At 52.5% G+C, this 13,261-nt stretch overlaps 1 protein-coding gene across 1 annotated transcript in view; it reads right to left on the reverse strand.

Moving 5' to 3' along the window:
* The window catches only part of SCAP (SREBF chaperone), a 55,240-nt gene that overhangs the window by 32,582 nt on the left and 9,397 nt on the right, over nucleotides 1-13,261 (reverse strand). Inside the window, exons 2-4 of the mRNA XM_017836825.1 lie at nucleotides 10,319-10,530; nucleotides 3,202-3,328; nucleotides 2,453-2,610 (exon numbers count right to left, since the gene is read on the reverse strand). Coding sequence (XP_017692314.1) covers nucleotides 2,453-2,610; nucleotides 3,202-3,328; nucleotides 10,319-10,440 — 407 coding nt within the window. The 5' untranslated portion in view covers nucleotides 10,441-10,530. The remainder of the gene's footprint in view (nucleotides 1-2,452; nucleotides 2,611-3,201; nucleotides 3,329-10,318; nucleotides 10,531-13,261) is intronic.

A 13,261-nucleotide genomic window follows, 5' to 3' on the forward strand; every position in this document is an offset into this window, starting at 1 on the left:
AAAGAATATAAAACAGAGGATAAAAGAATATAAAACAGAGGATAAAGGAATATAAAACAGAAGATAAAAGAATATAAAATAGAAGATAAAAAGAGGCCTGTTTATAAATCAAGGAAATCCACTGTGCTCAACTTTGATAGGGACAAAAGCAACCTACAAGAACTTCCTAAGGACTTTCAGAATTTATCTCAAAATCAGATGTTTCCTCAAGTGTCAGAGCCCATCACCAAAGTGGTGACCTTACCCCAGGGTTTAGGTCGAAATATTGAGGTGGTTTTCTTCTTCTGGTAATAATAATAATAATAATAATAATAATAATAATAATAATAATAATAATAATAATAATAATAATAATAATAATAATAATAATAATTTTGCCTCCATGTTGCACCACTGCTCATCAAGGGCAATGCCAAGGGGAGATAATGGAAATACAAGGAGAACAAAGGGAGATAAGGAGGGGACGACACAGTCCTGGCAGCAAGTTGTTTCTGCCTTGGAACTGGGAACAGATTATCATCCATAGGATAACGGGGGAGATGGGCTGGGCACACGGACAGAAGGTCAGGCCAAGGCTGTGGGAGTTGGCAGGGGAGAGGAAAAAGTGAATCTGTGTTTCACAGTAAAAATGGCACTGCTAAAGAATGACCCCCAGAGCAGCAGCTGGGGGCAAGGGATGGGTCACACCGGGCACATCCTGAGGCAGAGGAGCCAGGGGGACCCTCAGAAATGAAGCAAAGGAGGTGGGGCAGTGAATCCTCCCTGACTGTGACAGCTGGAGGACAAAGAATGAAGGAAGCTCCTGGCTGGACAGCCGGGGGATGATCAGAGGCTCCAATATCACCATTTCCCCCCATCTGGGCTGTTCTCAGCACCCTCATCCTCCCCGAGCACCAAAGGACACTCTGGGAAGCCTCTCTGGCCTCTGACAGCAAACCCAGGAAGGAGCTTGGCCAGGGACCCCACGAAACCTGGAACTCTCAGACAAAAAAGTGGATCTTGATGGAAAACTTATTAAAACAACCCCACCAGGGTAATTTATTGTGCATAAAAGGCATTCTTGGCTTGCCAGGAGAGAACACGAGGGGTCTGTCCTTTAAATTCCTGACTCCTTGGCTGGGGGAAGCAGAGCAGGTCCCATCTCCTTGGGCCCCAAAGCTTTGGATGCAGCACCACACAGAAAATCCTTTAACTCACAGGAGAGACATAAAACTGTGGTGCAGGAAGAACCAGGTTAACAGGAAAATGTCAGGGAGCTGCTGGAAGGGGAGCCCCCAGTGCTGAGGGAAACAAGTGGGATCTCTCACAGGCAGGTCACAGAACCAGGGATGCAACAGGTTACCCAGAGGAGCTGTGGCTGCCCCATCCCTGGAAGTGTCCAAGGCCAGGTTGGACAGGGATTGGAGCAGCCTGGGATAGTGGGAGGTGTCCCTGCCCATGGCAGGGGGTGGCACTGGATGGGCTTTGAGATCCCTTCCAACCCAAACCATTCCAGGATTCTGTGATTATTATGTATTTTTATTAATAAGTTGTGATAAGACCCAGGGACGTCTGCCAATGACACAAAATCCAGGAACACTGTGGATTCGGGAAAGGAACACAGGCTCTGGAATGGAGGATGTGAGGGCTGGGACAAATTTAATCCCCTTTCTTTAAATAGTTCCTGCTGTGAGGTGGGACCTGGTGGGCTGGAAGGGACAGAGGGACACAGGGGTGGTGATAAATCCCCTCCTAATGGGAAAAAGGGCCCTGTGATCTCCCTGAGATCAGGAAAGGCCTTTGCACGGAAAATACCACACAAGTGAGACACTGAATCCGTGCACGGCTCTGCTCTCCCCCCTCCAGGAATGCCACAGCAGCAGTGCCAAGGGGAGGGCCCAGGATGGCACATGGAATACTGAGCATCTCACCAGTGAGCCAGGAGTTTTATGTTTGGCTTTACAGCCACAGGTACGGAGTGGGGAGTGGGAGTTCTCCCTGGAATTGTCTGGAAGCAGAGGAAAATCACTGTTGTAGGATAAACATCCTGCTGTGACAGGATAAAACCAAGCAGGTACAAACTGGTCCTAATAAGAGCTGAAGGGAGAGTCAGGAGAAGGTTCCTGCCCACCTGGAATTCCCAGGAGCATGGCAGGGGTACAGGAGCTCCCTGTGATTCACACCTGGTTGTTATGAAGGAATTCTGTGACACTGAAATGGCTCTAACAGGTATCACCTTGGAGGCCCCGTCCAGACTCTGACCAGAAGATTCCTCAGGATTATCAGTGACTTATCCGGAGGACAGGGAAGTTCTCCAGCACAAATGGGAACTGTTCTGTGTGAGGATGGATCCCACATCCCTTGTCAGCACTGATCCCTCATTTTCCTTTAATTTTGAGAGTGTCACCAACTCGAAGCTCACCCTTGGACCCAGAGGCAGTGATTTACAGCCAGGTGGGTCCCTGTGCCTTACCTGTCCCTCAGGGCGTGGTTCCTGATCTCCTCCACCAGCTGGAAGACGCGGGACAGCGGGGCCCGGAACACATCCACGGCCAGGAAGTTCTTCTGCCACGGGGACACGGTGGCTTTCACAAAGATCTGCTGGATGTAGGCCACGGGAGCACCCACGTACTGCGGGGGCACAGGGGCACAGTGAGGGTCCTGGGCACAGGGAAGCTCCCAGCAGGACCAGGCACAGCCTGGCACCTCTTGGGAAGGGCTGCACCAGGCTCTGTTTGCCCTGCCCTAAGCAGAGGTGGAACATGACAGGACCAACAGAGCAGGAACAAAAAGGGGGTTTCTCCAAGAGGCAAAATGCCACTGATGGTTCTGGAGCAGCCTGGGGCACTTCTGTGGGAGGCAGGGGCTGCCATTCCTGCTGGATTTGGTCCTGTAAGGGCAGGCAGGAGCAGGGACTCACTGCCTCTCACAGACACCTCACGGTGCTGCAGATCCCCCCAGCCTGTGCTGGCAGGCGGGACTGGATGATCTCGGAGGTCTTTTCCAACCTCAATGGCTCTGTGATCCCGTGTGAACCCGCCCTGTCCCTCACAGTGGCAGAGGACACACGAGCAGCAACCAGCGGGTTCCTCACAGAGTCACTGCCAGGCCGCTCCCTTGGACACTCCAGGGACGGGGCAGCACAGCCTCCCCGGGCCCCAGAACTGCTCCCAGTGAGGTCCCAGCCCCAGCAGGGCCGTTCCCCCCAGCCCCAGCACTCACCCAGTCGGGTCTCTCGGCCTGGTCCCCGTGCGGCGCCGGGCCGGGCGCGGGGGGAGCGTAATCCTTCACCGGGGTGCTGAACTCCACCGGGCCCGTCCCCGGCAGCGGCAGCTTCAGCAGCGGGTAACTGGGGAGAGACCAGGACACAGCAGAGTTGGGGCTCTGGAGGGACTTTGTGAGACAGAAGAGCTCAAAACATGAGCGGGCCCATGTCAGTGCAGGCCCAGTTGTGCAGGACAGGGCACGGGGCGAGAGGGTTAAGGTTTCACGGGAACTGATCGGTGTCCTGTCCCAACACAGGAGTCTTTCCCCATTGGAAAGGGACGACTAAAAGTCCTGGAAGAGGAATAAGACAAATTCCTCCACCACCTCAAAGTTAGTCATGCTAAAAACACTGAGCGTGGCCATGGCTCAGTTATTGCAAATCCTGCACAAACCCAAGACATTCAGCGCTTTCCAGGGGCTGCCTCCCTGCCCCAAACCCTTTATAATCCTCTCATTTTCCTCACTTGGATTGAAACCATTTCCAAAACTTGTCACTAATTTCATTTGTCCTCAAAGCACTTTTAAAGGCAGCAACGAGACACCAAAACAGCTAAAAATACTGATCTTCTTGCTCCTTTGCCCCCTCAGCCTTCGGTTGAGCAGCTGTCCCACAACAAAGGCTTGAAACTACTCAGAAGTTGAGAAACCGGTGTTTCAGAGAGTTTAGAAGGGGCTTTGTAACTCCAGAGGTTCTCAAAAGTGGTTAAAAGCAAATCAGGAGTGAAGTGGTGGGACAAGCAGAGCTGCAGATACAGCGATCATCGATGGGCTGGGACTGTCAGCACTGAAAGGAACCAGAGAACAACCTGGGTCTTTTCGTGGCCTTACAACTCCTGATACATTTTTCTGTTTATAGATGAATTTTCTGGCAGTATTTCCAGAACAAATATAAAGGCCTTGGAATTGTTTTCATGCAACGCTCTGCCCACTTCATCAGGGCTTAGTTTGGATCATCAGAGGCCAGGGAGGAACAAGCAACGAGGCCTCAGAGTGAACAACAAACAGCCAAAAACACCCAATGAAATCAGAGGCAAAGCTTGTCAGATTTGCTTTTTATTAGTCTGACAGAAACACAACATCTACTTATTATCATTTCCTTATGGAACGGGAGGGAAGAGAAGAAGGAATAACAAAATACCAAAATCAAATCAAGTGATAAAACAAAGCACAGGGACTGACCAGACTGAGGGGGAATGATTTTTTCCCTAAATGATTTCGATGCCAGGACAGGACATCCCAGTGTGTTGTTGGGCACGTGGACAAAGAAAAAGCTGAACCTGTTTTTTATTATAATCCCCATTTTCAGAGAAATGACCCACAGGAAACCCACGTCTAAAAGATTTGAACTGAAGGTTAAACCAGCCCCTGTTGTCTGTACACAGCTGTGTGTAACCACTACAGCCCTTACTGCAACACCTGGACTACTCATGCCACAGATCCCAGGAGAGCTCAGTTATTGGGATTCCTGTTCTTGGGATTTGGGAGTTGGACCAGCTGATCTCCTAAAGTCCCTTCCAACTCCAACCATTCTGGGACTCTGGGATCTAAGAGAGATGACAGGAAAGCTCAGGAAGAAGTTCTGGGTTTGAGAAAAGCTCTTTTCAGACGCTCATGTCACCGTGCACCCCTTTGGAAAATCCATCATAAAAGAAAAATGGCTCATGCAACAAGCTGGAATTGGTGAACTGAAGTGAGAGTGCATTTTAGTCACCAAGCACAAGGCAGGTCCGAGCAAAAACACTCCTCCAGCTCCTTTACATATTCCCAGGAGGGCTCAGGGGGCCAGGATGGAGCAGGGCCAGGTGAGCCCCAGGAAACCCCACACTGGCAAGTTCCTCCTTCCCAGAGCTCCAGCACCCAGAGCAGCCAGGGAGGATGGAGGGGAGCAGGGGGCTGCCAGGTCCCAGGGAATACATGGAATTAAACCAGCTCCCAGCTCTGCTGGCTCACTGCAGGACAAGCTGTGGGCCTGTCTGCAGCCTCAGCTCTCGCAGGGACAGCCCAGCCTGGAATCCCACTGCTGAGGAGAGGGGGAATCTGGTAACATTCCCTCTGCCAGAGCCTTGGGAACGTCAATATCTGGCAGCAATAGCTCCTTTTTAGCCTTGGCAGGTGCATCAACAGGCCCTGTTTCTGAACAAGTGATGGTGGCTTTGCCCTGTGTCCCACTGACAGGGCCCCAGAACTCTGCCCTGGGAAAGGAGAACTCCCCTTTCCTGTGCAGCAGGAGAGAGGCCTCATCACACACCTCCTGCTCCAGCAGCATCAGGAAATCCCAGGGGAGACTGTTCTGTGGGGATCCAGAACATGAGGAGTCTGAGGGCAACTCAGCTCCTCTGGTTACCCAAACGGTGCAAAACTGTGGGAGTGAAATGTTCTTCCAGCAATAAATAAATATATAAATATACACCACCTCCCCCAGGGGTTCTGGGTCCAGCCAGTTCTGCAGTTCTTTAGGAGCAGAACTTCCCTTTTCAGTCAAACAACAAACACCTGCAGAGCCTGAGCTGTTTAACTCCCCTGAACCTGCTGCACAGGCTCCTGGCTCATGTTCAACTCCACTGCACCCAGGAGCTGTTCTTCAGAGAAGAGGGCACTTCAAACTCACCCTGATGGCCACGTTTAGAGGCATCACCTGTTCCCTGGGCTGGCAGGAGGAACCACTGCTGTCACACAGTTCCCATTTTAGGGAAAAAAGGCAGATCCCAAAGCAGATCCATTCAAAGGGGATGAGGAAAATAAGTGTCACCTCCAAAGGATTTAGAGCAAAACGAGAAAACCTTTCCTCTGAAGTGGAGACTGACTTGGATTTTCAGACTACAGAGTAAGAACTAGTCACAGGAATTTGTGCTTTGGATATTACTTTATTATCAAACCCAGAGCCATCATGTCTTGTCTATCAGTGACATTAAAAACAGTGTCCCCTCCAAGGCTGAAGACAAACACGTTCCACACCAGAACAGCCTCTGTGGTGACTGTGCCAGGTGATCCTCACTCTGCCCTCCCCAGGCAGGAGGAACCCCTGCATGTCACTGCTGTCACCCTGAGCCCAGAACTGAACCTGGACACACGGGATTTATTCTGGACCACGGGATTTATTTCAGCTTCTAAAAACCTTCTCTGCACACGAGGGTGGTCGGGTTTGACTGTGGTGAGGGGGAGGAAGACAACAACTGAGACCATTTCCTCTGCAGCAGAATTCCACAAGCTCTCCTTGATCCCAGAAGGATCAAGAGGACTGGTTCACCTCTATCCCTTTGAGGAATTCGGGATGCAAGATCCACTCCTGTTTGCTGGAATGTCTTTACTAACCACATTTCAGGCTGAGGAATAAAGAACAGATCCCTTCTGCTCTCTTCCCTTCTCCTCTTCCCACCCACATCTCCAGGGACAGGGACGGACCTTCTCAGCAATTCTGAGGATGTTTCCAGCTCCTTCCCTGTTCACAGAAGTCAGGATGAACCCCCTGGATCACTGGGTATCTTCTTTCCTCTTTAGAAAGACCTGCCCAAGGTCAGGCTTAGGCCTTGTTGCTCCCTCCAGCTCCCTGACAGGAGGGGGGAGCCGGGGGGGGGGTGTCGGGCTCTGCTCCCAGGGAACAGGGACAGGAGGAGAGGGAACAGCCTCAGGCTGTGCCAGGGGAGGGGGGAAAATTCCTCCTGGGAAGGGCTGTCCAGCCCTGGCACAGCTGCCCAGGGCAGGGGTGGTGTCCTCATCCCCGGAGGGATTTCAAAGCCCTGTGGATGTGGCACTTGGGGACATGGGCAGTGGTGGCCTTGGCAGTGCTGGGGCATGGTTGGACTCAACGGTCTGAGAGGGCTTTTCCAACCTTCAGGATTCAGTGATTCCATGATTTTGTGTTCCCTGCTCTGTGCTGGGGGCTCTGACCAGCCAGGCTGCACAGGAACACTGCCAAAAAGAGCTTCTGCCCCAAAGCTGGGCCTTGATCTTCCCCCACCAGCTTCTTTCTCCCGATTCCAGCTCGTTTCTCACTCATTTTTGCAGAGGGGTGGCCGAGGTGAATCAGTGAGATCCGTCCCAGGAAAATGCAGCATTTCCCAGGAGCACAAATCATCCAATCCCAGCAGTAAATCCGTGCCAAGGACCAGTGCTGGGTCCTCAGCACGAGGCAAGGGCAGATGTGACACTGTGTGGCCACCAGAGAGTCCCTGTCCAGGACAACAGAGCTGCCCTGGGGGTGCCCATCCCACAGCTCCCTTGGGAACCCCCCTGCCCAGGGATCAGTGTCCACCCAGGCACGGAGCCAACCCCACACAGGATCATCCCACACCCAGCAAACAGCCAGGAGGCACCTCGGACTGCCAGGGGTGTTCTCCAAGTGCTGGATGCAGAGAGCAGCCCCTGGATTGAGCCCTGGCCAGAAAATGCCCCAATCACAGAGGAAACCAAGGAGAAATCTAACAATCCAACTCCCTTGGGACACAGCCTCGTTGCAACGGGACACAATCAGTTTTATTTCTCGCTTTAAAGAGATCAACAATATGTGGACTGCAGCTGCAAAGCTACCTGGCCAAGAGAAGAGTTCTTCCCAAATCCCTCAGAATCATGGATCTGTGCTCCCTTCAGCACCACTTCCCTTCTCAGCTTGGAAAAACCACAGCAAGTGGAAGGAAGGAGGGGTGGGGGGAAAGGGCAGGCTCCAAACACCTTGATAAAGCAACAGCACCCTGGGACACTTCCAGGAATCCAGGGGCAGTCACAGCTTCTCTGGGCAGCCTGTGCCAGGGTCTGTCCACCCTCCCAGCCAGGAATCTCTTCCTGATACAGGAAATAGGTGCAGCTACAGGAGACAGATGAAGTTTGTGGCACCATCCACCCTAAGAGGAAGACTTGAAGACCTCAACCCCAAACTCAGCTTCCCACACCCATTTCAGTGAGCTGTGCAGAGACAGCCTGTCAGAGCTGGCTCCTGCCAGAGCTGGCTCCTGCCAGAGCTGACTCTCACCACACTGACATGCTCAGGGGCAGAAGGGCCCCGCTCCAGAACAGGTCTGACCTAATTAGCAAAGGCACTTCTCCAGCCAGAATTAACACCCAGTCACCAGCAGTTAATGCAGAGCAGAGCAGGAACTGAACCACCCCCCAGAAATGGCTTCTAAAGAGGGAGCACTTCAGCCACACTCCCGTTTTTTGCCGAGGTTCTCCTGCTCTCCAGAGGTGTCCCTGTGTGTTTAACCCCTGTCTCTCCCAGGGTCATTATCTGCTTTGCTAACGAGCTCCTGGAGCTTGTCAAAGAAAACAGACTCTTCCCTTCACGCCTGATGGTGTCTTGGACGAGTCTCTGCAGCCTGGAGGTAACCAGGCACTGCAGAGCCCTCAAATATTGGCACTTGGGAATGCAGACACTGCCAAAACCCACAGTTACCACAGACCACCTGGCCTGGAGCCTCAGGGGTGTGGTGGGAACACCTCAATTCCCTGCTCTGAACAATGCCAGGGCAGGTACAAGGCCTGACCCAGTGGGCTCGAGGTTCCCAAGAACAAGGACAGCTGCTGGTGACCCCCCTCAGATTTCCCCTGTCTGGGAAATCCTGAATTAAGGAAGAGGAATAAGCATGGAGGTTTTGTTTTGACCCCTCCCAAAACACAACATGTGTGGGTGAACATTCCCTACTGCAGCAGTTGTCCTGCATTCCTGAATCCACCCCAGGCAGGAGCACCTGGGAGAGCTGAAAAGCAGAGCCTGAGGCCAGGAGCAGCTCTGGGAAGTCATTCCCAAGCAGGAATGAGGTGGAACTGTGACTCAGGTGAGTCAGGACACAGGTGGAACTCTGGTTTGCCCTTGCTGGCTGCAGCTTTCAGGTGAAAAAATGCCACCAGAGCTGGTACTTGGAACCTTATCCAAGATAAAGAAAAGGTAGGATCCAGTTGCTTGGGCCTTGTAAAGCTTCATGTTCCACAGAGCAAGAGATCTGAGAATAAAACTGTCCCTGACAGTTCCAAGGATTCCTGCGGAGCAGTGAAAATCAGGAAGCAACACCCTGACTGCTGCTCACAACCACAAAGGGCCCAGGCAGGAGAAGCCACCTCGGAGGGTTTCAATACCTGGAAGCAGTCCCTCTGATAATCCTTTAAGTGATGTGAGAGCAGCCCCGGCACCATCCCAGCTCAAAGGAAAACCTGCAGCTGTGGCAGCACAGGGGCAGCTCTTCCAAAAGCAGAGGAGGAAAATCATCACAGTGGGAGTGTTTTGACCAAAACAGACTTGGAATTGAAAACTCAAAGACACTCTGGATATACACACAGGTGTGCACAGACCCCAGCACAAAGGTTTGCTCAGCCCCACTGAAAGGATTCCGAGCCCCTGGGACAGAGATTCTATCCTGCTGCAGCCTGTATCCAAGTGAGGGTCCCCGAGGAGAGCAGGGGATGTACAGCACGGGTGTGCCGAGGGTGAAACAGGAGTGCAAAGCCCAGGGAGAGCAGGGCAGGCAGGTGTGGAGAGAAAGATCAGCTTTCTTCCTCCCCATTTTTAATTCATGGCTTTGGGGGCCACCACCAGGTGCCTGCTTGTATCTCATTTACTGCTTTAGCTCACTTACTGTGGTGGTTTGAAACTCCCAAGAATCTAATTTTTAAGTTCAAGCCCCCCCCCCCAGTTTGCCCCTGTCAGAGGGTTTAGTGATGGACTTTTATTTGAAGAAGAAGAGAAATTTAATTTAATGTAAATATATGTGTGGGTGTAAATAAACCTCTGTAAATATTTTCCCCTTCCCCCCAATAACGAATGGTTGTGTTTTGTCTGAAAACTCTTCACATGGGGGGGGAAAAGATATCAAGTCCATACCATCACTAAACCCTCTCACAGGGGCAAACTGTGGGAGGGGGGGGCTTGAACTTAAAAATTAGATTCTTGGGAGTTTCAAACCACCACACTTACTCAATTAGTTTCCACTTCTCAAACCGGATGAAGGCGCTTCATCCTCGTCGTTTCCTTTGTCCCACACAAGGAGACGACACAGAACCGTGAGTTTAAACAAAAACCAGCTCCTGGGGCGGCCTGGAAGGGAGGGCATTGCCCAGAACCCCCAAGCCCCCGTGTGTGACTCACCAGCAGGCCAGGATGCAGAGGCCAGTGAAGAGGATGATGGGGATGGGGTAGGAGGCACAGAGCAGCCCGTGGCTGTAGAAGGCCCCCGAGATCCTGAGGCGCAGCCGCTCCGTCAGGGTCATCCTCACTGTCACCTCGCTGCCATCCCGGGGCACGGCGGGCACGGGGGCACCTCCCACATGGAGCACTCCTGGCTGGGGGGGCGGGGGGGGCTGGGAGAGAAGCAGAGAGCAAAGAGGGGAAAAAAAATAAATTATTGGCTTGCTTTAGAAAGATCCTCGGAATTCAGGAAGGAATTCCTGGCTATAAGGGTGGGGAGGCCCTGGCACAGGTTGCCCAGAGAAGCTGTGGCTGCCCCTGGATCCCTGGGAGTGTCCAAGGCCAGGTTGGACAGGGCTTGGAGCAACCTGGGAGAGTGGAAGGTGTCCCTGCCTGTGGCAGGGGGTGGAATTAGATGACATTTGAGGTCCCTCCCAAAACCCAAACCATTCTGGAACTCTGTGATTCTATGAAATGATGGAGCAGATCCAACCTCCCTCTCAGGACTGGACCATCCCTGTTCCATGATGAACTTGGGAACAACACAGATTTGCTGCTCCCGTGGCAAAAAAATAAATCAGTAGTGGCTCCTTGCCCAGCCTGAGCTGCCAACAGCCACTCTGGGGAGCATCGTGACACTGGGAACAACTTCCACTAATTGCAAGGAGGAAAACTGGGTATCTGCTCACTTCACCTGCTGTGAAACAGCAGCACCAGTAAGAAAACATGAAGCATTCCAAGGCTAATGATTCCCTGTTACATTTTTGGGGATTGCCTACTGAACTCTGCCACCTCTCTTGGCTTTACCCTACGGCAGAGCTGTAAGGGTGAAGGGCAGGAACTGCTCCTGCTCCAAGTCACTTCTGCAAACAGATGTTATCTAACTCAAAACAAACCCTCTGACTGCAGGACAAGTGCTGCAGGAGAATCCATTCCCTTTGGCAGGACCACAAATCCAAGACAAAGTCTGCCTGGAGGCACAGGGACATTGGGATGTTCCCACCCTGCAGCACCACAGGTGGCATTTCTGGTTCGCTTCAGGTGCAGGACATGGACACACCCACAGAATCCCAGGATCACTGGGGCTGGAAAAGCCCTCCCAGCCCATGGATCCCCCCTGGGCCCCATCCCCACCTTGTCCCCCAGCCCAGAGCACTGAGTGCCACGGCCAGGCCTTCCTGGGACACCTCCAGGGCTGGGCACTCCAAACCTCCTTGGGCAGCCCCTGCCAGGGCCTGACCACCCTTTCCAGGAGGAAATTCCTCCTGATGTCCAACCTGAGCCTCCCCTGGCACAGCCTGAGGCCGTTCCCTCTCCTCCTGTCCCTTGTTCCCTGGGAGCAGAGCCCGACCCCCCCTGGCTCTCCCCTCCTGCACATTCTCACACAACCCAAGACTGACCAGCACAAGGAACAAATGTAGAATTTCTTCTTGTAGGGAAAAAAAAAAAATCAACTCCAACTTGCTACTTTTCCCAAGACAAAAGCTTTTAATCTCACTCAACAATAGTTACATGTTCCAAATTCTTTACATTTCTGCCTGAAAGCCTATTAAAGCCTTCCCAGGAGCCTCCCTGCACAATGGGAGCAGGGAACCACAGCCAGGAGCAGCTCAGAGCCCACAGTGAGCTTTGAGGAAGAACTACCAGACAGAAAACTCCTCCATATACAATACACAGAATCCCGGGGTTTTAATTATATTCCACTCCTCAGTCTTCCACAAAACATTCTGGAATTCTTGGCAAAGGTGTCCTAAAACCACACAACCGGGCTAGTGAAGAGTGAAGGGGGGGGAAATAAGGAAAAATAAACAAATCCCTGTTCTGTAGTAATTTCTCTTGTACTTCAATACAAACAATAATTTGCTCCATCTTGCTGCCTGAAATCAAACTTCCAATGGGAATTTTAACCCAGCATTTTCCATCTACAACTTCTACTACCCAGCTTGGTAAAGCAGGAACGGACACAACATGTTCCCTCTGCCCCTCAAAGCCCCCCACCAATATCCCACTGGGATCAAAACATCCAGGGCCTGACCTGCCTCTCCCAGGAGCAGATGTGGGACCTGAGGAGCTTTCCTGCCAAGGCTGTGTTTGGGGAAGGGCAGGGGAGGTGGGAAAGGGAAAGAAGGAGGGGTTTAGTGAAACTGTGCATTTATAAAGGTCCCTGGGTGGGTCCCTGCCCAGGGAGCAGCTTGGGGTGTTCACACAGCACGTGGGCAGGGGACCAGCAGCACTGACTGCCCCTCCTGTGGGCACTGCCATGGATCCATCCATCCATCCATACATCCATCCATCCATCCATCCATCCAACACTCAGCAATCCAGCACTGACTGCCCCTCCTGCAGGCACTGCCATGGATCCATCCATCCATCCAACCATCCAACACCCAGCAATTCAGCACTGACTGCCCCTCCTGTGGGCACTGCCACGGATCCATCCATCCATCCATCCATCCATCCAACACCCAGCACTGACTGCCCCTCCTGTGGGCACTGCCACGGATCCATCCATCCATCCATCCATCCATCCAACACCCAGCACTGACTGCCCCTCCTGTGGGCACTGCCATGGATCCATCCATCCATCCATCCATCCATCCATCCATCCATCCAACACCCAGCAATCCAGCACTGACTGCCCCTCCTGTGGGCACTGCCATGGATCCATCCATCCATCCATCCATCCATCCATCCATCCAACACCCAGCACTGACTGTCCCTCCTGTGGGCACTGCCATGGATCCATCCATCCATCCATCCATCCATCCATCCATCCATCCATCCATCCATCCAACACCCAGCAATCCAGCACTGACTGCCCCTCCTGTGGGCACTGCCACGGATCCATCCATCCATCCATCCAACACCCAGCAATCCAGCACTGACTGCCCCTCCTGTGGGCAC

This window comes from Lepidothrix coronata, unplaced genomic scaffold (assembly GCF_001604755.1).
Source record: "Lepidothrix coronata isolate B3197 unplaced genomic scaffold, Lepidothrix_coronata-1.0 Scaffold285, whole genome shotgun sequence".
Taxonomy (NCBI): domain Eukaryota; kingdom Metazoa; phylum Chordata; class Aves; order Passeriformes; family Pipridae; genus Lepidothrix; species Lepidothrix coronata.